This window comes from Aplidium turbinatum, chromosome 2 (assembly GCF_918807975.1).
Source record: "Aplidium turbinatum chromosome 2, kaAplTurb1.1, whole genome shotgun sequence".
Classification (NCBI taxonomy): Eukaryota; Metazoa; Chordata; class Ascidiacea; order Aplousobranchia; family Polyclinidae; genus Aplidium; species Aplidium turbinatum.
In genome coordinates, this window is record NC_137473.1 from 12,843,618 (window position 1) to 12,869,563 (window position 25,946).

Below are 25,946 nucleotides of genomic sequence, written 5' to 3' on the forward strand. Positions count from 1 at the left end.
GTAAGCAGAAAGATTTATTCAGAAATTGGAACAGTAGAAAGGCTAAAGAATTAGCTTTAACTTCACGTATCAAAGATTTAAATCACTGAAGCTGATAAAGCACAAGACATAGCCACATTGAAAAAAAAACAAGTGTCAACCACAACGTATTGGTGTCCAGTAAGGTAACATGTAGTACATATGCGTAATTAAAAAGGCGAGAAGTAAAAGTATAAAAAATGCAACAGATGTAGAAAAGCATGGTTTCTAATTTGGTTACAAATTTTATAATAAAAAAATCAGTTTAAAAATCCTTTTGTAATATGTAAAACACAAACTGTGCATAATAATAATGTATTGTATACCCTTTGTTCAAATCGGTGGAACCACAAAGCGTTGAAAACTTTAAATACACGTATCTTTGAAAAGTACATTAAATTTCGTTTAGACTTATAAATGGCAGCACTCGAAGATTGCGTGTCGTACATTGAAAGTCATAAAACGATGCAAAAAAAGCAACAATAAACTATTGTAGTAAAAACAGAGAGAGACTGTTCACCAGGCATTTGGTAATAAAATTAATTTGCGTTCTTCTGGTGACTATTTACTAGGTTACCTCGTGATGTTAAAGATGATAACCAGCTTTTTTTCCGACGTTTCGTCAGTTTTTATTAACAAACTATTGTTAACTACAAAAAACCACCAAGATCTCACAGCACCAGATAAGAACAAATGGTTGTAAGTGAATGCTACACAACACATATCCATAGAAATGACTCTCATTCAAATTCAAAGTGTTGTACTTTTGACCTGTAGCGGTTGGAGGTTTATTCGATTCTGAAGCATAAGCCCAAATAGCGAGGCAGCATCTCCTAATTCGTTGTCTTCCGAAGACTGCAAAGTCTTCGGATTTTTAGCTCGGTGTCATCAAGCTTTATGATTATGTGTGCACTGGCATAGGAGCAGAAGGTTTCGGATTGTCGCAAACTCGCCCATCCATTGATATCCGACGCGGCGAGGTGGTTGGAGGACGAGAAGAGGCAGACGCTGAACTGTGTGGTGAGTAAGCAGGAGAGACTGCAGCTGGACTGTCAGTGTTGGATGCATCATCTAGAGGAGACGATGTGTAAGGAGAAGTTTGGACTTTTAAGGACGCATGATTTTGAACAAAATTTGATAAATTTAAACCGTACGATTTTTCACTGGTCGGAGATAGTGTGGAATGCGGAGAGCTGCCAATATGAAGAGGCAAAGGCTTCGGTTGGGAGTCAGCAGATGGTGAACATGAATGATAAGATTTCTGAGGAGAAAAGTTTGGATGAAACTCAGAACTTTCTTTGCTCCCAGGAGGAAGTGTAGTTGGATCAACACATCTTCTTAATGATTCACTTCGAACTCTGTCTGAATAAACAGCCGAAGATCCGGATGTTAACGGAAGTTTGGAGATCGACTCTAGTAAAACAGTTTCGCCGGATTTCAGCAACGCATTTCCCGCAAACATTTTCAATGGGTCGGGGTGGGAATTCAGTGAAGTTGCACTTGCTGACAAATGCGATAGATTCAGCGGAGGTGGAGACGGGTGGAACTGTGAAGAAGCGATCTTTCCAAACATCGTATCCTGGCCTTGGTCCCCCACATTAGAAGACCCAAGTTTGCTACTTGACTTTGTTTTGCGCCAAAGTTCTTTTCCTAAAGACTTCTTGAAGTGGTCTTCCACAGTTCCAGTGATACTGACTGTATTCTGTTCAGTCTTGAAGTCTCTGTAGGCGCCTTTCAATGAACGACGAAAGTGCTCATCTACATCAGGCACATCAGCATCTGGAACAAATTAAAAAATAAAATATCAATCACATTTTTCAAGCATACCGTTTCCTATTCTTGACAACGCGCGTTGCCAGAGAAACAAGTCACAGATGAGCAATGAACTCCATACGCCAGCATGCAATTTGCATCTTGTGTGATTTTTCGACGTGATAGCATTTATGGCGCTGTATCCATCGCAGATCTGGGTTGTTCACAGCGCTTAACAAAGCAGAAGGTTTTACATAATTTTTTTTTCGAAATTTGATTCGCAAGCGTGAACAAAACTGACACGGTCAAGGAAACCAAAGGTTTAAAGGAGGAAAGTCATCGGAAATACGAAGACATAAACTGAAATAATGCACAGCTTGCTGTTTTTACATTGATTCAACACAGCCAGAAGCGAACATAATGTTTTTAATACAAACATTAGATTTTAAGTTTACTGTTGAGTGGGCGTTTTTTTAACCAACCACGCATAAGCCAAACAGCAAATTAACCGTTTTTTTTTACATTAATTTGCTGTCTGGGAAACAACCTTCTGTGATGAGATTTGAATCAAGTTATCTTAGAAAAATTATTATATACAGTTTTGAATCATAATAGCAATTATAAACTAAAGTGTTTACATAATCTGAAAAGCCAACAGTAAAAGCCTGTTAGAAAGAAGACATAACCACAGATTTCATTTGGTCGATTGTGGGACATTCAACATTGTAAACGGCCGCCACCATTGAACTTAAACCAATTTCGTGCGCAAAATTAAGTCATAACAGACAACACCCGTTCCAAAAGATACATTTTCTATTTATAAATTGAACAATTTTATGGCTTTTCAACGAAATATGACTTCCGTTACACGATGCAACTCAAGTGTAATTGAGGTCTAGACTGCATTTCCTTAGGCCAGTCTGGTCAGGAGAGCATTTTCTCACATTGGAAATTGGTCAGCTGGATGGTCAAAGTTAGCGACATTGGTCTTTTTAGCATTAATTCAACATCTGCAGACGGCTGCTTTATTTACATCTGTGGTGTTGCTATTTTTTCAGCAAGTGGCAATGATAGCTTTCAAAGACAAAGTTTTGAAACTTTGCGAAGATTCGCCAACTTACATTGCATGTTGCCATTCCGAACAATATAACCGGTTTTGACAGTCTGCATGTGGAAAGGTCGGTGGTCGGACCATTCAGTATGCGACAACTCAGAAATTACATTTTTGCTGCTTCCAAGTCAGAACATGAGATTTACATGCTCACGTCGGAGTTGCTTGGTAATCGCTTGCCAAACTGAATTTGCTGACTTGTGACATGTCAAGTTATGGCTTGCTCAGTTGTTACTTGATCAGTTTCATTATTTACCAAAGTCAGCCACTTGCTGAAATGTTGCTAGCTCAGTTGTCACTTGCTCAGTTCACAACTGCTGACTTGTAGGTCAGGAGACTCGGAAAGGTCAGGTGTGTGTTGCACTAAGTGTCAGAAGATTGATCAAAGTACTGTATAAATGTACTTCTCTTGCTAAGATTGCCGAGATCTATCAAACCTTGCACTGCATATGAGTCATGTGTTTCTAACCTTCCCGAGGGGTCATTCTGCAAACTTGTTGTAGTTTGGCTAGGTTCATTTCTTTAATCAACATCAAGTGGGAGTTTCAAGATGACATATGATATTTTCATAAACGTAAGGGTTAGCCTACAACTTCTACCTAGATCAGGGGTGGGGAACCTGCGGCCCGCGGGCCAAATGCGGCCCGCGTGACTGTTCCATGTGGCCCGCGTCAAAATTTCTTTACCCAAAATATATTGAAACAAAAGCTCAAAAAAAGAGTAGGCTCTGCAAAGTCCGTATATTGCGAATGGCCTTCTATGTTCTATGACTTTAGTGGTATGCCACTGTCTCATTCACCAAGAAAACTTGTGCGGGAAGTCAGTTCAGCTTAGTAATGTCATGCCAATAGTGATAAAATTCATCAATTTCATCAAAAGCAGAGGTTTGAACAGCCGCTTGTTTAAGCAACTACTGGAAGATCTGAATACTGATTTCCACGACCTTGTCTACCACTGTGCAGTGTGCAGTTCGTTGGCTGAGTCGTAGCGACATGCTTACACGCTTTTACTTGTTGCGAAACGAAGTCGATCAGTTCATGAATAATCGGGGAGACCATGTCGTTTTGAGTGATAGCCAATGATTGTGTGACCTAGCGTTTATGGTTGACATTAGCAAGCACGTCTCCGAGCTTAACCTCAAGTTGCAGGGCCCGAGCCAGCTTTTGAACTCCTTGTTTGCAAAAGTGAAATCATTTGAAACTAAACTACATCTGCGGAAAGTACAACTTGAAAACAATAACACCGCACATTTCCCTACCTTGCAAGATCAAAAGCCTTCTACAACAGCCAAATATGCCGATGTATGCGTCAATCTTATGGAGACATTTAGTGCAAGATTTTTGGACAAAAAGAGTAAAGAAATGGAGTTAGATATTTTTGCCTCTCCTTTCAATGTGGTTGCAACTGATGTTCCTAGTAATTTTCAACATGAAATAGTAGAGCTCCAGAGTGACCGGTAGCCTACGTTGAAAGCGATGTACCAAAACATTCCGCTGCTCAACTTTTATCAACGCTACATAAATGCTGATGATTTTTCAGTCATGCGGAAACATGCTTTGAAATATGTGTCTCTGTTTGGAAGGGTACCCGGTCATTTGGTCGACAGGACGTTTGGTCGACAGACATTTGGTCGACAGGACGTTTGGTCGACAGGACGTTAGGTCGACAGAACGATTTATTTTATGGTTAGGGTTAGTTAACTAACCATAACCCTAATCTAACCCTGACTCTAAACCTAACCCTAACCCAAAAATGAATCGTTCTGTCGACCTAACGTCCTGTCGACCAAACGTCCTGTCGACCAAACGTCCTGTCGACCAAATGTCTGTCGACCAAACGACCGTGCACCGTTTGGAAGCACCTAGCGTTGCGAACAGTTTTTTTCCAAATTGAATCTTACAAAAAGTCGGCTTCACTCCAGACTGACTGATAAAAACGTGGAGATGCAGTTAAGAGTTGCAACATTTTCCGTGTCAGCAGACTCACACGACTCACCAAAAAAAAAAACTTTCAGCCATCCTACTAGCTGTGAAAGTGAAATAAATCATTGTCTACTTCGCTGCATTTTTTATCTGTAAATAAAATTTCGAAATTTTTAGTGGCCCACCTGTGTTATTTCTCATTTTATGTGGCCCGCAATACTAAAAAGGTTCCCCACCCCTGACCTAGATAGACACTACTAACACTAACAGATGTTAACTCAATGCAAAAATACATTTGTAGGCTGGGACAATGAATGTTGATCTACCTCACGTGCAACATGAAGTTGTATTATCGGCGTTAGCAAGGGTTTCCATGCCTACATTGCTGCAACAGTGCCAAACGCAAAAATGACGTAAAAATGTTTTTTTTTTTGGTAGCTGGGGCAATGCCATCGAGAAGCTGTATTGCTAGGCAGCTAATATGGGATGCACAGCGCTCGTTTCAATTTTATCAGCGGTTTCCATTTTTCACTCTCATTTTCCAACCAGACTTTTAGTGCAGTGGGTAATGTCATAATTCGTGATGTTGACGAAACATATCGATTTCAGATTTATCCAAAAACTAATTTCAAATCGGAAGTATAAATCTACTGTGCACCGTTACAACTGAATATTGGTGGACGGAAGGCCATATTTTCACACTGACATCCGATATTTTTGACTTGTCAATAACCTTCAAAGCGGAAAAACGAGACAAAGTAATGTTTTTCTTGAAGGATGACGTGAACGTGTTCCGCATAAAAGAGCACAGGTGCGTGCTGTGCTTTTTTTAATTGCTGCGTGGTCAATTTCACGAGTTCAAATATAGAAACACTTAAAATCGGAAAGCGGGATACTTTGATCATGACACACGGTTACCCTCACAAACATAACAGGGAGTGAAGGTATCCTAAGTTTACGTTGAATCAATAAAAGCTTATTTTTTTCATTGTGTTCCCATAAATGGCTTGTATACTAGGTTTAGTTTCAACTCTAAAGATGATGGAAAAAAACAACAAGGAAGCCAATCTGCGTGTCTGTCAAGGTTGACAAATGTTGAATGCACAGTGAAAATGCAAAGATAAAACCGAAAGCCCTGGAGCGTCGAACCGAGGGCCTTGCAAGCATGGATCACACACTGGTACAACTCAGGCATAGAAGTCGACATAAACTTTGGTAATTTTATTTGAATAAGTACCTTCTAATGTATGGCTTCTCAAACTGTGGGTCGCGACCCAAAACAGGGTCGCAAATCGTAGATTTAGGGTCGCCAAACAAATTAAATTGGGCCTACAGTGGGTAGTTCACATTGTAAACTACCCATCAAAGGGGCGCATAGAAAGTTACTTTCTGAAATGGGGTAACACAATAAAAACGTTTGAGAAGCCTTGTTTTAATGGTTCCACTTAGGGTAAAAGAAACTGTAAAGCTATCTTAGAAAGCAGTGATTTCATTTTCTTGAGTTTTTGCTTGGCACGGAGCACGTTTTTTTACCATTTTAACCTTATATTTTGGTTCATGCAAAAATGTCTACTACAGTTGGCAAAAAAGAATTAACAGTATATATTACCTGCGGTTACTTCTCGTTTTCGCTTGGCGTCATTAAAAAAGCCCTTGTCATCAACATCACTAGCTTCTCTCTTCAAAGTGTTGCTCCTGTCTTGATTCAGACGTCTCATCAAAGCGAATGACTGATCTGAATGTATTGAAGCCGAGTGTAGTCCTTGATTTTCAGGACTCCTTTTACGTTTCATGATGTTGGTGTCCACATCTTTAGAAAGAGACCAAGAACTGGAGGTGGATGAGCTCACGGAGGAAGAGATCATGGGATGTTGAGAGGAATGTTTAAGAATAGCTTTGTCATGATTTAGACTCGAGGAATTCCTTGCCGCTTTGGAGGAAATGGAGTTTGAAAGAAAAGGTCTCATGGATGTAAGAGTAGGATGAGGAGGAGTTGGATGTTGTTCTTTTTCTTTGCTCTCTCTGAGACTTTGTTGCAATGCTGTCTGTTTGAGGGCCTCCGCAGCATAATTCTAAACAAAAATTAAAAGTAATAAAACATTGCCCAGCCAGTAAATCAATCACTTTTTACATTGATTCAACATCTGCAGATTGTTTCAAGGATTTTTTCAAGGTACTCAAAATTGATGTGAAGGAAATTAGTTTGTATATACATGTAAATTTATGGTTAGCAAATGACGATAAATTTAATGCTTAGGTTTTGCTAATAAAATAACACAAATATTTATACTAAAAACTGTGACGAAGTTGACACATAGAAGTAAGTAACACAACGGAAAAGGCAAGAGCTGATCCACACAACAGAAGACTACTGAGAAAATCACTGTTTCAATAAACAATTTGTATACACCACGTGTTGAAAATGACATCCCCAAATCAAAATATTGTAAACTGAGAAAGCATTGTGGATTTATGGCAGAGTGGCAGCAAGACTAGAAAAAAAGTAAGCCGTACCACTACAGTGCATTATTGTTTTAAAGAGACGCAATGTAAACATTGCAACATAGATTTTTGAGCTGGTCGTCATTACAATGCCTGTATTACAGAATTATCTGCTTTTACAAACAACAGTTTTGTGGTGCGAAGCGCGCGTGTTGTGTAGCCACTATTGCACCATAATGCGCACAACCTCAGGCTATGGATGTAGTTTGTGCTTTGTGACCACATTTTCATTAGTACCGCATTAGCAAAGAAAAGCTTGTGTTGATGCTCCCAGATGTTGTGCAATCAATTAAAACGTATTTAAAACACTGGCAGAGAAACAAATACTGTCAATAAGAACCGTATTCTGATGTTGGTTTGCAAACTTGACAAAAAAAACCTTGGATTTAATGATATGGCCGAGCAAAACAGTACTTTCCCCAGACAGCAAATCAGTCATTTTTACATTGATGAAACGTCTGCAGACGCCCAATAAATGTAAAAAGCGACTGATTTGCTGTGGGTTTTTACATTGATTCAACGTCTGTATTCGTCTGGTTAAATGTAAAAAAGATGATTATTACGTCTGCGGCATCTATAAATGTTGAATCAATGTAAAAAACAATTGGTTTGTTCATTTGCTGACTGTGTGTTTGTAAGACCGAACATACTTCTAACAATTTAAAGTAGGCAAACTGACAAAAATTCAAATTTGTAATTAACATGAGTATTCTTCTTACCTGTGAAGGGGAAGATTTCGGGGCAGAACCATGCGGATTAAAAGCATGTTGTGAGTTCAACAGTGAAATGTATGGTGCAATTCCAGCCATTCGTGCATACTCTGGCAGTGCCTGTTACAAAGTCACACGAAATGAAATTAGCGTTTGGAAAACGAGAAAGCATTTAGTTCTTCAAATGTTACAATAAATATAAAAAACACACACAGTGACACATATATAAATTAACTAACCCTCTCAGATAAGCCTCTTTTGTTAAGTCTTACGCAACAACAGGGGGTTAGTTTAGTAGACAAATGAAAATACGTGGTTATGCGTCAAAAAGACAGTTGGCAATTTCAACATTGAAAATTGTTTAAAAAAAAAAAGTCAACAAAAAACACATTAAAAATCACCTCAGTTGGCAATGATGGTTGTAAGAATGGAGAAGCAGCAAGTGATGCTGCAATGCGGTCGTTGACTGGATTATTGGAGGCTACAAGGGGATTTACATTAGATGGAAGAACGTAGGGATTAGCTGGCAGTGGAGATGCGCCCATCATGGCAGGGTGAAACATGTATGGGTAAACAGAAGCTAGGTATGCTGCAGCGTCTTTTTCACTTAACCCTAACTGTGATTTGCCAGAAAGAGCGGCAAATGTATTGGCAGCAGTTGCTTGCTGGAGTAAATGGTTTGCAGGGCTGTTGCTTCCAGCATCCTGATGAAGTTTTGGAATTATCTTCTCAGAAGATGAAGTTTGTAATCTTGGGCTGTGGATCTCTGAATCTGGGATCAGATCGGGAGGAATCCCAAATTGTTCATAAGAGCGCTTCCTGGAGGACTTTTCTGTCTGGAAAGATGCAGATGAGGATCTTTCTTCTAAACTACGGCAATAATCTTCCCATCCGTTGTTCTTATGAAGAGGAATAGTACTGGAATGGTGATAATTCTGGAGAAGAGCTGGGTCAATGGCTCCATTCTGTGGCCTAAAAAGAAAAAACGTGTTAAATCCACATAAAATGTACAAAATAAATGTCGCAACATTTGTTGATGTTATCCTCAGTTTTGCTTGACTTTTCTGCAGAAATGGTACATGTCCAAAAGTGGGTGATCAGGTGAATTTGTTATGCAGCGCACAATAAAGCAACACCTATTCAAGTTGGCTACTCACACAATAATGGACCACTACGAAAGTAAAAATGGTCAAAAAGGCAAAAGAACAGGCTAATTACACGGGTCAACAAATTTTAACTAATTTTTTTAATCAGAGATACAAGTTAACTTTTCAAGATGAATTTTCTGCGCTGATTCCGAATCTGTGCTAGTTTTTTTTCTCCAGCACATCAGGTTTTGAAAATATTTGCATTTTAATATTTGAGGTATTTTTTTGTATTTTACGTATTTAGTCATATAAAAATACATTTCTAAATGCAAGTTCTGGTAATCACAATGCATTGTGAAATCCGCTTTGTGTAAGCTTGAGGTCAAAATTGTCACTATTATATCACATTGCGTCGCATTTACGTCAGTATAGGTCAAATTTAAACAACAAAAATTCAAATATTTCAAAAACCTGGTGTGCTAGAAGAAATATATGGACATTTTCGACATCAGCGTCAAAGACCCTTCAAAAATTGCCTAATCGGGAGTCTCTTGCTGTTGACCAGTGTTATTAGAGAGTGTAGCAGGAAGCGAATTGAACAATGCTTAAACTGTAAGAAATATCTTTTAAAGGTATCTATTCAAAGTAATCGATTTCAACGCCTACTCACTCACCGTTGCGCGGTTGTGACCAGTTTCGGATTACCATGCTTATCATCGAGATGCAACTTTCGATCGCCGGAAAAACGAGCTTCAATTTCCGCCAGATGAAATTTTTCTGACCGAGGTTCATGATGATGATAAGGACTGTTTCTGATTCTTTCAGGTATGGGAGACTTTGGTCGTGCAGAGTCACTTGAATAAGGGGCCCGAAAATGGGTTGGAACCGCACTACGACTCGTTGACGTCGTTTTATGGTTAATTTCTGGTGAAACAGAAGAACGGGATGGATTATATGGCGATGATTGATGGTACGCTGGATTGAGTTTTAAGATTTCATTGTTCAGAGCTTCTTGGTAATGTAGTAAGTAATTGAAAACGTCAGGGGATAGGCCAGCCGGTAGACCACCTTCGACAGAAAGTCTGGGTTTTGGGACCGTTCTATCCTGCAGGTCGGATGGATCTAAAACTGGCTTGAAAGGAGGGCTTGCTAAAAACTGTGAAGACAAAGGCAGCGTCATATTTTCAAGGACACGTTTTGTCTCATTTTCACGATCCGATAGAGAACCATACGAAGCCAGCTGAGACAACATGTTTGCAGCCTGCCCATACGAAGCTAAATAAGGTTGAGTCAGTAAAGGATTTTCAGCAAAGCCAACCGCGGCAGCAGCAACACCAGGGTGACCCACAAGAAGCGCAGGGTTGCTTAAATTCTGCATAAGATGTTGTAGTTCTTGGTTTTGCAAGTTCGCGTTCGGTGACGCGAAACTTGGGGAAGAACTGGATGATTGTGACTGCGCATGCGCATCGCTGCTTGGTTTATTTAATCCTTGGCGAGCTAAGATACTAGCGTACAGTGCAGGATCAAAACCTTGGTATGCTAAAGATGGGACAAAAGACATTGCGGAACTGGCAGTAGGCGCTTGGGTGTTTGGTTGCGTGATAGTAGGTAGATCACCAAACTGTTGGGGTAACGGCGCACCCTGAGGGTGACGATCACTTGCGGAGGTGAAGTACTTCGGAGAGGATCCTTTTCTTCCAAAAAGAGATACTCCTGAGGAATTTGAGGAGTGGTAAGTCAAGGGTACCTTGATGTTTTCCTTAAAGTGTGAAGATGGTCCGTTGTTATGGTGATGACTGTATTTTAACGAAGGAGACTCAGCTGCTATGCTTACGTCATTTGTATCACGCAGTCGTATGTTTTCATTGTTAGCTTGTTTATCTGAAAATAAATACCAAATTACATGAAAAGAACGTCTACACGACATAAATCGACACAAAAGAACGTCTACTCGAAGCAAATATCAGTACTACAATATCGAGTACTGAAGCAAATATCAGTACAGTACTCTACACGACACAAAGGAACGTCTACTCGAAGCAAATGTCAGTACCATCTATCTAAAGAGAATGTTATTATGATGTCATTGTGATGATGACGTCGGTTGGAGTCCGGGCGATCAAAACATTACCAATTTAACTTAGAGCTTTGACATCATCCAATTATGTTAAACTAGTTCGTTTATACTCTGAAATCATTTTTTGATATCAAAGTCAGAGCTTCTAATGAAACTAAAAACAAGTCGATACTGATTTCAATATGAAAGAAAATATGCGAACGAGTAGTGTTGTGTATGCTTGTCACTGTTGAGCGACTACAAGAAACAATAGTTCGGCCAGAAAAAAATATTTTTGCATTCACTCAACGTCTGCAAACATTTTGCTGGCTAGAACATTCAATGTATTTGCGACAGCGTAAAATTCATAGAGAACCGCTAACGCTTTGCCTTGACCCTCAACTGCAAAATACTTTCCTGTTTAGTGTGTATTCAGAGCCCTGACCAACGAAGTGCTACCAAATGTTTATAGCTTGCGATTGAATTCAATGAAACTGCTAATATTCTAACTGAGAATCTGGTCACAGAAACTCAGAAAGTGAATTATGAAAGTTACATGCGGCTAATACGACAACACTTCGCTTTGCTCATAGCGTAGTTTTAATTTATAACGTTGGGTCAGTGAAGAAAATAGAGTATATTACAACTTTTCTAATTTACACTAAGTCGCTACTTGCTAGTGATAACACTCTTTTTCTGATCTATATCGTCCTACGCAGGTCTTTAGTCTTTCGACAGCTACTAAGCTTCAAGGTCTTGAAAACAAGCTGACTACATGTTTCACACAGGGCAGACAACTTTAAATAGGTGAAAAGAACTACCGAAACGCAATGCATGTCATTTTCACATTAATAACTTTAAATTCACCAACGATTGAACTCGGAGGTGTATTCTGGTAAGGCGACCTGGTCGACTTCCGACAAGAATGACGTCATTGACCAAAGAATCGTGCGAAAAATGGCAGAGCGTGACATTTTGAGAGCAGTGGCACTTGAAAACGATTTCCAATATGCGATTTGTAATCATTGAAAAAGCTGAATAGTTAAAGAGAAATGCTGCTCGGCTGTTAGAAATAACGATTTTGAAAGGTAAATCGGTATGGAAAAATGAAACTCGTTAAGTTTTGAGGTACAGTACTACATTTCTATCTAGCTCTCTGCAAGTTGTAGGTGCGTTTTTAAGTTTTAATTTTTCTGTTTCGAAATGGCTGATTTGAAGACCTTCTGTCATTAATCATTATATTGTCATCTACTGTAGACTTGAGCGCGATAGATTCAAGACGCTCGTCGAAATAAAATGCTGAAATTTCCCAACAGGATTAGTATGTATGAACGAATTTTAGTTTGTTTTTAGAATGTCTTTAATGAAACGCGACTGCAAATCAAAACCATATTCACCGATTCAGAGGTGTAAATGATCCAACGCGCTGTTTCGGTGACAATACTACGGCCAAATACCTAGTTCTGGTCAGTTTTATTACATTTTTTGCTGCTCAATACGACAATTTTACTGGAAAGAAAACGACATCTTGAACTGAACGCATCTGCAATTTCCAGGAAGACTTTTACAAAACTGTCTCGCTGACCTATCCTTGTCGTTTCGAATTTGACAATCGCTGCACAATCCACTTAATCTGAAACTGTTTCAATGTAAAATCGTGTTGCAACAGCACATCAATCAACTCGTAAAAGTTTTGTGATCAACCAGAATGGCCTACACTGAAAGAAAGTCAATACAAGACAGCACTGCTGCGCACATTAAACTGTTCGAAAGCTTTTTCGCACTATGCCCTGTCGCCAAACCGCTGATATTGAAATTTGTTGCGGAAATGTTCACAAGCGCGGAGGCACACACACGCGTACGCGTGCAAAAAGAAGATACCGAAAAGGTGGCCCAAGGGCAACTTGGCGACGGACGTAAATCCAAAAATACACACATTTTACCACAAAAAGACCGAGATTAGACAAATGCAGGAATGAAACGTTAGAAAACTGTCATTCTGTGTCAAATGGAGACCTCATAGAAAAATAGTTTTAACATTGAAACCAATTTGTTTATCAACACGTTTCAGGAAATGTCTTTCACTATTTTCTAATCATCTCTAAACCAGCTTGTGGCCAAACGCAACAACAGGCACTGAAATCTCGAATAAATTCCAGCAACTTTTTCTTCTGATGACAAAATTGAAAGGTCTTTTTTAAAAACATATTACTAAGGACACATCAAAGGCCAAGTTGCTGTGATAATTATCGAGTACGTTTTACATCTTACAACAAAAAAACAACCACAAGTTGAGCAACTTCACTCAACCCAAATAGATTCATAATACGCGCAATTACGCAAGTGCATCTGCTGTAATAAGTTTATTGACATTTCAATACCATTTGCCACCCACACAGAAAATAAAACCACTTTTTATGTCACTGCAGACATGCTGAGCTGAAAGACAAGCTTACTCAGATGTTTTGATAAAGATCACGAATTGCAATTTTACATAAAGTACAACCAATCCGTGAACCAATCACAAGTAAAGAGAAAGGTACTGCAACGGTGTGTTTAGCCTTGCTTTTAGCCATGCTGTCACTTGTTTTATTGTGGCAAGTGACTGTAGCATTCAAATAAAAACAATTGCACGTTTCATGCTGTTGGAGAAATGAAATCAGTTTAAATCGCTTTTTTATGAAAATGATGCCTTTGCAAGTTTGCATTGTTATTACCATGTTACTACCAACAGAACTTTATGTCTTAAAATAATAGATAGCAGACGCATCAAAAAGATAATAGGCCCACTGCAAGTTTTCGACAACTTATCTTCTAGTGACGTTAAAACGATGTAAAAACGGCTACTTTGGATGGGAAGGCAAGCCTACTCATACTCAAATTGTTTTGAGGACAAATTTCAAGACCTTTGCAACTGAAACTCTATGAGGGGGTCTGCTACTATTCGGTGAGTCTGATTCGGTGAGTTCCTAACCACTAACCCCTAACCCTAAAACGGCAATGATAATTAGGCTACGGTACCCGATAATTTTAAAAAAAAATTGAAAAAATCCCCCGTTAAGGGATCGGACTCACCGAATCGGACTCACCGAAACGGGCCATTCCGCTATGAGGAAAGCAGTTATTTGTATCGTAAGCACGATGAAATGTTGCACCAAAAATGAAAATTGGGCATTTTTTAGGATGTTGTTTAGCGGAAAAGGTAAAAGATCAGTCAAACTGTATTATAAAACCTTTTATTAAAAAACAGTGAAGTATACCATTTTTCTTAAAACAAAACAATTAAAAAAACGCGTTAATCTGAATGTACTGTAGATATGAGTAAGCAGAAAGTCGGGAAATTTCATGCCTGTTTACAAAGTTAAATTTTAAGAAATCTTTGAACTATCAACATTGGTAATGGATGTCGACAAGTTTAGTAAATAAATCTTAAATTTAGACAGGCGAGGCTGCTAAGCCATTTGTGAGGTTGGGTGTGTGTTGTATGCTAGGCACCGCACAAACGAGAAAAAACAAAAAATTGTACAAATACTGCAACAAATTCAAATTTCGAAAAAAAAATCAATTCAATCATTGCTTTTTAAAAATATATTGAAAATTGACTCTTTCGACATCAACAAACTGTACATCCAAATCTAGTTTTTCACGTTATCAAGAAAGTAATTTACGGATGCAATGCATATTGCATACGCACGTCGGCGCCGAATGAAAGAGCGATTCCAAAAGTCTTATAAAAAGTATTTAGTTCCTGAAAGGGGAGAAATTTGAAATGCGAAAACTCAATTTTCGGGTCAAAACTCAAGAGATATCACAGGCCATGCTTGAACTGTGAAAATATTAGGCTATTAAGTGAAAAAATTTTACCACCATGTATAATGTATTTGTTAGAAAAAGGAACCAAGTCGCATATCGTAATCGCTAGTTGTCGCCAATGGAAAGACTGACTGATCATTGCAAAGGTCAACTCCCTAACCCTTTTGGTGAAAAAATAGCAAAAAAAAACAGACCAGGATTACATAAAACCCTTTCAATCCTATGGAAGCACTTGAGCCACATAAAAAAGATTGGCCGATTGTTTAACTTTAGAATCTCATCTAGAAATAAAGTGTTCAAGTCAATTGGCTACCGTGCTGTTGTAGTTAATGAAGCTTGTTTCATTTGGGCAGTTGCAATATGATCTTTTTTCAAGTGTCCTAATGTCTGGCTAGTGCATAAGGTCAAGTTTTGCTGCGTGACCTGCCAACATTTCAGAGCAAATACCACATTTAAAAGTAGATTTTATGTGCACACATTCTCGTAATTGTGCAACTAAGAAAAAGCTGTTTAATGAATGACAGAGTTGTTTACAGATCTGGGTTGGTATATTTCAAGCACATTACGTAACCTTCTAAAAATAGACATAGTCACTCCTTGACTTTATTGCCACAATCCAAATTTCTCTGTGATTACTAAAGGTGTTCCAAACGAATTTAATTTGGATAAAACAACCTTCGTTTTAAAAAAGAAAAACAAAACCGATTAAAAGCGAAGCAAAACCAAATAAAAACAACACCACTGGAAAATTTAAATCAAGACGAAAGCAAGAAAATTTTTTTTACGTCAAAACAAGATTTTTATGTAGTAATTCTAATGCATTTTATTTCGAATATTTTATTAGTAATTGATGATTGAGTGTTACATATTTTGCTGGTAAGATTTTTAACAAGTATTGAATGAAATACAAATACAACATTTTGGACACAACAACAGAAGGTACGGTAAGAAACTTAACATACTTAACACATGTCTCCTTTGATCGGATAGATTTTAGAAAATTAAACATCACACGATTCACACGACATATTTCCACTTTGAAAATATAGCCGGCCGCATAGCCGAGTGGTGAGAGCCGTAGTTCAACGTTCGAAAGGACGCCGGTTCGACACCGCTCAAAAGCATGTAGCTATGTCTTCGGCAAGACACTTAAAGGAACGCCGTCAATTGCGCAGTGGCGCCCTTTCAACTATAGCCCTTGATTTCTCTCATGTATTAATAGTACGCTGCTCTAGAGAAAAATGCCTAAGGTCCTTCTTAGGGCTGCAGCCAGCTGAACAGAAATATAACCGATTAAACATGCAGAAAATGGTTAGCGAATCGCAATTGCTCGCTGTGCTAGTGACTCAGCCTTGTACTGACTGCCAGGAAAAATGCTCTTTTCTTCATAATGCAATCAAATCAGTTACCTTCATAAGCGCACCAGGCTTGCACATGTCATCTAACACTGACGTCCCTGTCTCTCTATTCAGACTACTGTATTTTTTTTCTCTGCTAACAGTTTTGTCTTATCTTAATTTCTGTCGAAGTTTAATGTTTTTAAAGCGTTTGTTACCTCAACTTAATGTAAAACATGCTTCGCCGTAAACAGGTTACACCACATATGATAGAAAATATCTTTCATTGAAGTAATTCAATAAGATCACTCCATTTTTTCCCCTTTATTGATAGAGCGAAAACAAAACAATAGTGAAGCGAGTGAATTGCGACATGGTAAATTTCCCACTTCTTTTACACAGTTTCACACCGCCCGCGCTTGGAGAATAGACATTTTCTAAGCTTTGGTTGGTTTGCGTTGTTTCATCATCGACAGATGTTAAGCAGGCATTTACAAGGAAAACATATGAATGTATGAAAATGCAGAGCTAGGCCAATCTTAGTTTTTATTCATAAAGATTTCGTCATTAACTATAAATAGGTGATGCGCAAAACATGAAAAAAACACTCAATTTTTTTTCTCACAGATGAGAAATATAAAACAAGAAAATTCAGGTAACATGTTCCTTTCGAATCGAATTACACTTCTGGGACGTCACAGTTCAAAGAAATATCCTTAGAGGGATTACTTAACTAAGAAGTGACGCATTCATTATATAACACTCATACATACTTATAGAAAATCCCCAAAGAAATAATCAAAATCGACTTTGTGCGCCTTGTAGATTTTCTTACGCTCAAATGGGGTTCGTAACAGAAATCTCCTACTGGTTCAGGTGCTTTTTTATTGTGCTTTACAATTTGCTACAAAATAATGAGGATACTTCCGTCTGTCCTTGGACCCAGCTAGAAAAGTGGGTCCTTTTTAGGTGGATTCAATGTATGCAGACGTCGAGTTAATGTAGAAAATGACCCCTATTTGACTAGTTGGAGATCATCCAGTAATCGTGTGAACACGTGGGCGGGGGTTGACTTTGTTGTAGTTTGACTTCTTAATCAGACAATGATTGCAGATAACTGTAACAACAGCGGAAGCACCTGGGAAAGGTAAGATCCTAGCTGCGGTCTTATCTTTAAGTGTTGAATCATTGTGACAAAGATACACCATTTTATAACGCTAATAAACAACAAACTAACGATGAAGATTAGACGGTGGAAATGAAGGTTAGAAGGTGAACTTGACATGAAACGGGAAGGAAAAATGGCAAGCAAATGAGATGAATGAAAAGTTTACAAAACAAACACAGGTTTGGTATCATGTTAAACTGTAAGGCAAGTTACTATTTTGGAAAGATGATTTAAAACGCAAAGTAGAAAATAAACAAATAAGATTTAATATAGTGCGTCCTTTTCAGTGATCCGTGTGCTTGAAATAGCGACAGTGTAGGCTGGATGTCCACAATGCTGTCACATCAACTACTACTCAAAACGCAGGTGTAGGCTAGCAAACCTATTTGTGATAGCTGTTTTCAAGACAAAGGTAGTTTCAATTTCAAGTAACGAACAATGCGGTCACAAATGAAGCCACCTGCTTACACAAGCTCGCAGTTTCGCCCATTTCACCACTATCAAGTTGAAACGTGACGCCAAATTTGAATGAGAATTAAAAAATGAATTATTGATTTCTCAGCAACCAACAAAAATGAAACCATCCCCTTTGAATATCTACATCTGCACCAGTCAAGTTAAAGATATTTGCTGATTTTTTAGTTTAATTAGGAATTTAGCTCATCATTAAAAAAGTTGGCACGTTTTTGTCTAGATCTGTTTTGCAACCAAACAAGAAAAAACAACGCTCTCGTTCTAGGCTGGATTGACCTGAGCAGTCTCTGTTTTTCAAACAGAGTACCTACATAATGATGAGGTGTGGTACAAGTTAAAATGCCTGCCTCTCGACACCGAGTAACGCTATTCCCAAATCGTGAAAAAAAAAAACGAGAGTGAAGAGGCAGAGTTTGCCGGAATGGCCCGTTTCGGTGAGTCCGATTCGGTGAGTCCGATTCGGTGAGTCTGATTCGGTGAGTCCGATCCCTTAACGGGGGATTTTTTCAAATTTTTTTTTTAATTATTGGGTACTGTAGCCTAATTATCATTGCCGTTTTAGGGTTAGGGATTTGGGGTTAGGGGTTAGAGGTTAGGAACTCACCGAATCGGACTCACCGAATCGGACTCACCGAATAGTAGCAGACCCGAGTTTGCAACGAAAAAAGGTTTCTGGAAACAAAACGTCCGATTTCGCCTCCTGATCACGTGACCAGTGGATTGCCGTAGTTTATCATGTAAACATTGTGTACTTCCTGCCTTCAACGGAGGTAGTTAATGGTACAACATTGACCTAAGACACACATGGCGGACCAACGACACATGTCTACGAAACATGATAAAAGCTGTATTCCGGGCCAGACCTTCCTTGTAGTCGAGCGACAATTTGACAACCGTTTATTATTGGGCTAGATTCGGGCCGTTTGTACACTTTCCTATTGGCCAGCTTGTTTTTATCTATTTGATTCATTGAGGAAATTTAACTTTTGGAATTCAAATCCAGTTTAAGGTACAGGCCTGGATCTGTGTTTTGGCCGAAAATAAAGTTCTCTTCCAACTTTGTAAGTTTGGCCTTCAAGCGAGTAACTGATGAATTTTTCTCATGAGCTAGGAAACAACTGATAGTGTAGTTTGGCGCACCTACTGACAAAACAAACAATGAAAACATACCGCATGATGGGAGAAAAGAGTTAAAACACAAGCGTGCGATTACACAGTCAATTGAAATTAAATTTCACGCAGGACCTATGCTCTGCAAATGACAAACATAAAAAAGTGGGGTCTGCTGCTATTCGGCGTGTCCGATTCGGCGAGTCCAATTCGGCGAGTGCCCTATTCGGCAAGAGCCCTTTTCGGCGAGTTCCCTATTCGGCGATTTTTTGAATTTCTTTTTTAAATTGTCGGATACCGGAGCCTAATCATCATTGCCGCTTTTACATCGTTTTAACGTTGCTGAACGTTGAAATAAGACCCTAACCTAAAACCCTAACCCCAACCTCTAACTCCAACCCCTAACCCTAAACCGGCAATGATAATTAGGCTACGGTACTCAATAATTAAAAAAAAATAAATAAAAAAATCGCCGAATAGGGAACTCGCCGAACAGAGCTCTCGCCGAATCGGACTCGCCGAAACGGGCCATTCCGAAAAAAGTGACAAGCATGAGATGTCCACAGCAGATACAAAGCCAATGCTGACAACTAGCGTCTATACAGCTCTTCAAAGGTTACCGATCATTTACAACAGGCTAAATCTGTCACAAATATGTTACCAAATTGCCTTACCCAAAAAACGAAAATAACTTAGTGGGCTACATGTGGGCTATATGTGCAACGAAAAAGTTGAGTCTTCTCTACAACCAAGAAACTGAGTGTAATGACTACGAAACAAGGACATTTAGGACAAGTGCCATTTAACAACAAAAACAGTTCTTTAGATTAAAGGCAATATATTGATATACTTTCAGCGTTACGTTACAGTTATTACTCGCAAGCGCACAACTAACCATCTTTGAAATTCTATTGATGTTTTATAAAAATCGAACAAAAAGTAGTGGATACGAATAGGATAAGTGAAGCAGTTGCAGCGGTGCAGTCACAAAAGTAAAAATCGAAATTCTCAGAATCGCCAAAGAAAGCAGTGTATGATCACAGGTTGTGGTATATATAACCACAAAAGACACGATTTCCCAAATAACTGACAACAACATATTTTTAATCAAAATTCATTGTTAAATAAAATTCCACATTGTCCTATTTTGCGTTTTCAAAGAGTTCAGAATGCTGCCGCTCGCCTGACTACTTTAACACGTAAACATGAGCATATTACCCCTATACTAAAATCCCTGCATTGGCTTCCAGGAATGTATCGTATTCGCTTCAAAATATGTCTATTAATTTATAAAGTATTCCGTGGTTTTGCTCGGAACTATCTGGACACTTTTCTGGTTCATTATAAACCTGCCAGGACTTTGCGTTCTCAACATCAATTGCTTTTGTGCAACCCTTCATGTAACATTGCAAGACACAATATGGAAATCGCACCTTCCCAGTTGTTGCTGCCAGTTGCTGGAATTATTTACCTATTTGTGTAAAAGAAGCTGAGAATTTAAATGAATTGAAAACTCGCTTGAAAACGTTCTATTTCACTGAACAGTGAACATTATGACTGAGAAGTACCGTATTAATTATTATCACCATTGTCTTGTACAGCGCCCAGGAGCATAGTTTGCACTGTGGAATGGGGAGCAAGTCTTTTAGGCACTGACAGTTAGGCGCTGGTCTAATAGGCGCGCACACTATGGCGTCTGGATATTTAGGTGCGGAGCACTGTGGCGCCCGGTCATTTAGGTGCTATTCCTAGTAAAGTCTGTAGATTGTATCAGAAAAATATATTGTTGTTTTATTGATTTATTATTGTTTTATTTGTTGTTAGTCCAGGTTTGCTTTGGTGAAAGCTTTATCAATAAATTATTGAAGCTTCCAACATTATTGAGTTCATTTTTAGTTAACTCTTTCGCGACCATGGACGTATACACACGTCTTGGGATTTTTGCCATGATGACCAAGGAAGTATCCCTACGTCCAAGATTAAAAGGTAGCCTATTTCAAGCAAAAAAATAATGTAAATGATGGCAGATTCATAGTCTTTGCCTGTCCTTTTTTGGCTAATTAAAAAAAAATATTTTGGCGGTGCAGTTATCAGATGAGGACTTCTTAAAGATGGGGACACAGTGGATTTTTTTCTTTCACTCATTGGAATTGGCAGTCAAAACTGGCTAGGCACCCCCTTACTTTGGAATTTCTCGATCAAAAAGACTGTAGGCTAAATTACGTAAACTTTTTGCTTAAAATTTTCCAAATTTCTCCATAATCATTCTGCTGTACCTCCTAAAGCATTGCGCGCAGAAACGAAGCAAATTTTTTCTCATGTGCAGAATTGTTTTGGCATTCGATTAAACTACATATATTTTCATATTATTGTATCATGCTTGGGTAGTAAAAATTATAATGAAGTACACTTTTTTGCCAATTTTTAATTTTTTTAGAAATTAGAAAAAATACCTTTTGGAAAGTTGCTAGTTGTACATAGAATGTTTTAAATTTTATTGCAAAGCTTTGCATCTTCGGATAGCTGAAGATGTATGCTTTCATTTGGTGTCAAGATTGTGCGTCTACGTCCTACGTCGATCACATGACATGTTTTTACCGCGTAAATACAACAGATTTGTGTGAAAAATGTCTGGTAATTTAGATTAAATATAAATTACTTCTGTTCGGGATGGATGGATTGGCCATGTGACGAGAACGCGTAAGACGCTCTACTACAGTTCACATGAATACATTTCTACAGGGCATATAGGCTACACCTTGGCTACAAGTTGCAAGCATAATGGTGAGACTTCGCTCGTTATTAAACCTAGTCCGGGTTTTGACGGAAAACTAAGTTACTCTTCACTCAAGCCTACCGCCCGCTTGAGTACAGCCTACGGTACATTTTTTACTGATGTTTAGTTATTATTTGACCTAACTAAAAGTGAACTCAATCTCACACATTTTCGGAAACTTGAATAATTTATTGATAAAGCTTTCGCCGGCGCAAACCTGGACTAACAACAAATAAATGCTGAACACGCGCATTAAAAAAAACAACATATTTTTCTGTTCAATATAACATTTTATGTGAAATCATTGCCGGTTTAAGCAGCTTCACTCACGGAAGCCATAACATATTTTTCTGTTTAATATAACATTTTGTGTGAAAAGCATTTCCGGTTCAAGCAGCTTCACCCATATATTCTTCTGTGTAATATAACATTTTGTGTGAAAAAGCATTGCCAGTTTAAGTAACTTCACGCACTGAAGCCATGACCAACAATGCACACGCATTAACAAAACAATATATTTTCCTGTTCAATATAATATTTTGTGTGAAAAGCATTGCCCTACGCCCCTACCTGCCAAGCTGATACAATCTACAGACTTTACTAGGAATAACACCTAAATGAACGGGCGCCACAGTGCTCCGCACCTAAATATCCAGACGCCACAGTGTGCGCGCCTATTAGACCAGCGCCTAACTGTCAGCGCCTAAAAGACGTGGACCCGTGGAATGTGGATCTGTTTTCGGCAGCACGTACCTATGCGAACAGTTCTTGGCTAAAATGCACTTTACAAAAATTACAGGTCGAGGCTGACAGATGAATGTTTTAGTGTGCAGTTGAGAGTTTCCACATCGTACTGAGCAAATAAATTCAATGCTTCAATGTTATTTTTTAATATTTTATGCTTCAATGCTGCATTAGATAGCTTCAGCTGTATAATTCGCATGGGCTATATTCGTATGTCTAATTCGCATTGTATAATTCGTATGTATAATTCATGTATAATTCGCATTGATGTTTGAAAAAGAAATTTCATTAACTGATTTGTTGTTTCGAAGCATAATGGTCGAAACATTTAGTCACCTTGAGCAAAAAGGATAGAGCCAAAAAAACAAGAAGTCATACTCATATGAAAGCAAACGCTTCGAAAATTAAATAGTCTTCATTATCAGTGCAAGTACTGTTGCTCTATCCTTTTTGCTCAAGTTGATTTGTTTTTATTTTTTGCTGTTGTATGTTTCGATTCTGTGTAACATAATTTCAACTGTGTGGGTTTTATCACTTTCATCTGCCGTTTGTTACTTTTCATGAATAATATCTTGAGTCGCTTCTAAAAGATTTCATAGTAGGTTACGATTAAAAAGTTGTGTGGCCCGATAACTCATGTGTAATTGACAAAGTGGCCCGCGACTACACAAAAAGGTTCGTCACCCCTGCTTTAAAGTGAGACCAGTAACTAAAATCGAAGTCAATTCATTGGAACAATGAACTGGACAACTGGCCATATTTACCTAAACTAAACTGGCTCTGCAGAGTAAACATAGCGTAGAAGAAAATACAAATCGTTGGGTATTCACATATGTTTTGACTACACCTCATTATTCAGAAGAATCTTTGTCATAACAATTGTGAATCGCACGTGACGTTACTTTAGTTGACAAACACGTGTTAAAGAAATGCCTTCACTATGACAAAGATAAGAAATTGTATGACGTCACAAATGCGTTGTGTATCGCCGGAAAATTTAAGGATTTGTTTACTTTTGTGTCTACGTCTACGGTGCAGTCGTTACACAATGTTCTATTTTACGTCATTTCACTGTTTACTTTTGTTGATTTAACGCAAACCTGAAACAAGTTTTTTTTTCACAAACTTGTGCTTGATTTTTAATAAATTCATCCTACCATAACTTTATGTGCGCACAGCTTTTACCCGTTGTCACCATGTCTTCAAAAGTCTTTCTGATAACTGGTTCAAATAAAGATATAGAGGACAGAAAAACTTGACTGGATGTTCTGAATTTAGGATTACAATATATGTGTATTGCGTGTGTTGTTATATGGTACAGTACATACAAACATACCTCATTGTAAACGTAGGCTTCTAGTTTATGTACATTACTACCCAAACAACTGTTCATATGCACTTAATACCCCACTTTAATTTTTTTTTTCAATTCCCTTGTTGTGCTGATACTACTGCTACATATAACTACCTTTTTCATTCCCACACGTTAATAACAAAAAAATAAACGATATACGTAACAATCACAATCTGATACAATTTGAGCGGGAAAGAAAACTTAATATATATGATTGTGGTTTTTTGCAAGGTTCTCAAAACTGAGATCTGAAAAATAACTAAAAAATTTCCACTAAGATCAATGTACCACAGAAAGAAGGCTTGTACTACAAACAACAACAATATCCGTAAAACCGTAAAATTTGTCAACAAATTGCCATCAGCAACAGAAATACGCACTTCCAACCACGTCTACAAAGCGCATTTTTTCACTAAAGAAATTAGTAAGAACGCATTTTTTTGAATTCTTATACAAGTAGTTGAAATATTAAACACACCGGTGATTGAAAAAAATACTAAAACAAGACATGGAAAATACCTGCAGTGCAATTTTCCTCTGCAATGCTTTCTAACGAGCTTTTCAAGGGAGAGTATAGCTTCGATGTTATATTTCGCTCAGATGGGTCACAGGCATTTTCCTGGTGCAAATTCTCCACGTACTGTGCAGCTTTCTGTAATATGTCTAGCCTTGACTGCATTGCTTGAACTTTTCCACTTCATGAATTTTGTAAACCATGCACAATAAAGCTTATTCCAGAATACATTCCATTGCAAAATATTTTATTTTAGTTACTTAGTAGTGCTTCTTTTTACAATATATAGAAACAGGCGAATCATCTGTGAAAACAAAAACAGCTCATTGGTTGTAAAATATTATAAATTGTTAAGAAATACGACATTGTGATTTGAAGCCAAACCAGTTTCGTTGTTTTCACTAACATAAAAGCGAATCAATTTCTACATTTGGGGGGAAGTGCGACTTTGTGGGGTCTGCTACTATTCGGTGAGTCCGATTCGGTGAGTTCCTAACCTCTAACCTCTAACCCTAAAACGGCAATGATAATTAGGCTACGGTACCCGATAAACTTAAAAAAAAAAATTGAAAAAATCACCGAATAGGGATCGGACTCACCGAAACGGGCCATCACGGACTTTGTGCCACACACAGACTATCAATGGTAACCCGCTTTCCAATAAGCCATGTTTTGACAAGCATAGAAACGTGTTTCTCGGTGGCCAATCGTACACTGCTCGTCTCCGTCTGTACAGTAGCAAGAATTTACAGCGATGGACACGTGTTTCGCTCATGACGCTTGGCTTCAGAATCGCACTATTAATTTATGCTACAGGCCCCAATTACTTGCTGCTTTAGTAAATAATTAGCCTTGTGCTAACTGCTAGGTACTAAGTAGGTCGCTTCTTTCTACATAAGGATAGAAATGCTGCTGCTTTTTGCAAAACAAGGATAGACAATAGGCGTGAAAGAATTAGAACATTCTAAACAAGTAACATAGCGTTGTTTATGCACATTTTTGGCACGGATGACTTCACAAAGAAACGCATGAATGCTTTACCGTTTACGTACCAAATATCAACATACCATACAAATCACCTGCAACTTTTCAAATTCGACCATTGCTTTCCACACTGATTATTTCAAACAAGAAACAAACTTGTAATAAATCAAGCGATTTTATACGCTTACTTACGAGTGAGCCTTGCCGTTATAATTACAAGCTGTCAGTTACAGTGAAAATATTAACGCACCTATTGATTACAATGACATATATTCGCGAAAATACAACTTGCGTAAAGATGTGACAATCACAATGTGATAATTTCCAGTTGAAAACAAGGCCCGCCAACTTTTACAACAGTTGTCAGGTTGAAGGCTATAATCAGAGTTGACGGACCTGTTTCTATTGCTACATCGGGCTAAAACCAACAGAAATTAACCAGTTTTAAAAAAGATCCGACTAGAAAATCAATTTGACACGAATTAATGTAACATTGCTACACTGAAGTAACTA

At 38.2% G+C, this 25,946-nt stretch overlaps 1 protein-coding gene across 1 annotated transcript; it reads right to left on the reverse strand.

Annotated features, from left to right (window-relative positions):
* LOC145787757 (uncharacterized) lies at positions 1–24,747 on the reverse strand. Its single transcript, XM_082599577.1, has 6 exons — positions 24,455–24,747; positions 9,778–10,984; positions 8,417–8,987; positions 8,025–8,135; positions 6,413–6,875; positions 1–1,797 (listed from the first exon to the last, which is right to left on the reverse strand). Exons 1-6 carry the CDS (start codon positions 24,612–24,614, stop codon positions 920–922), a joined length of 3,390 nt encoding a protein of 1,129 aa, XP_082455703.1. The 5' UTR covers positions 24,615–24,747; the 3' UTR covers positions 1–919.
* Between the last annotated feature and the right edge of the window lie 1,199 nt (positions 24,748–25,946).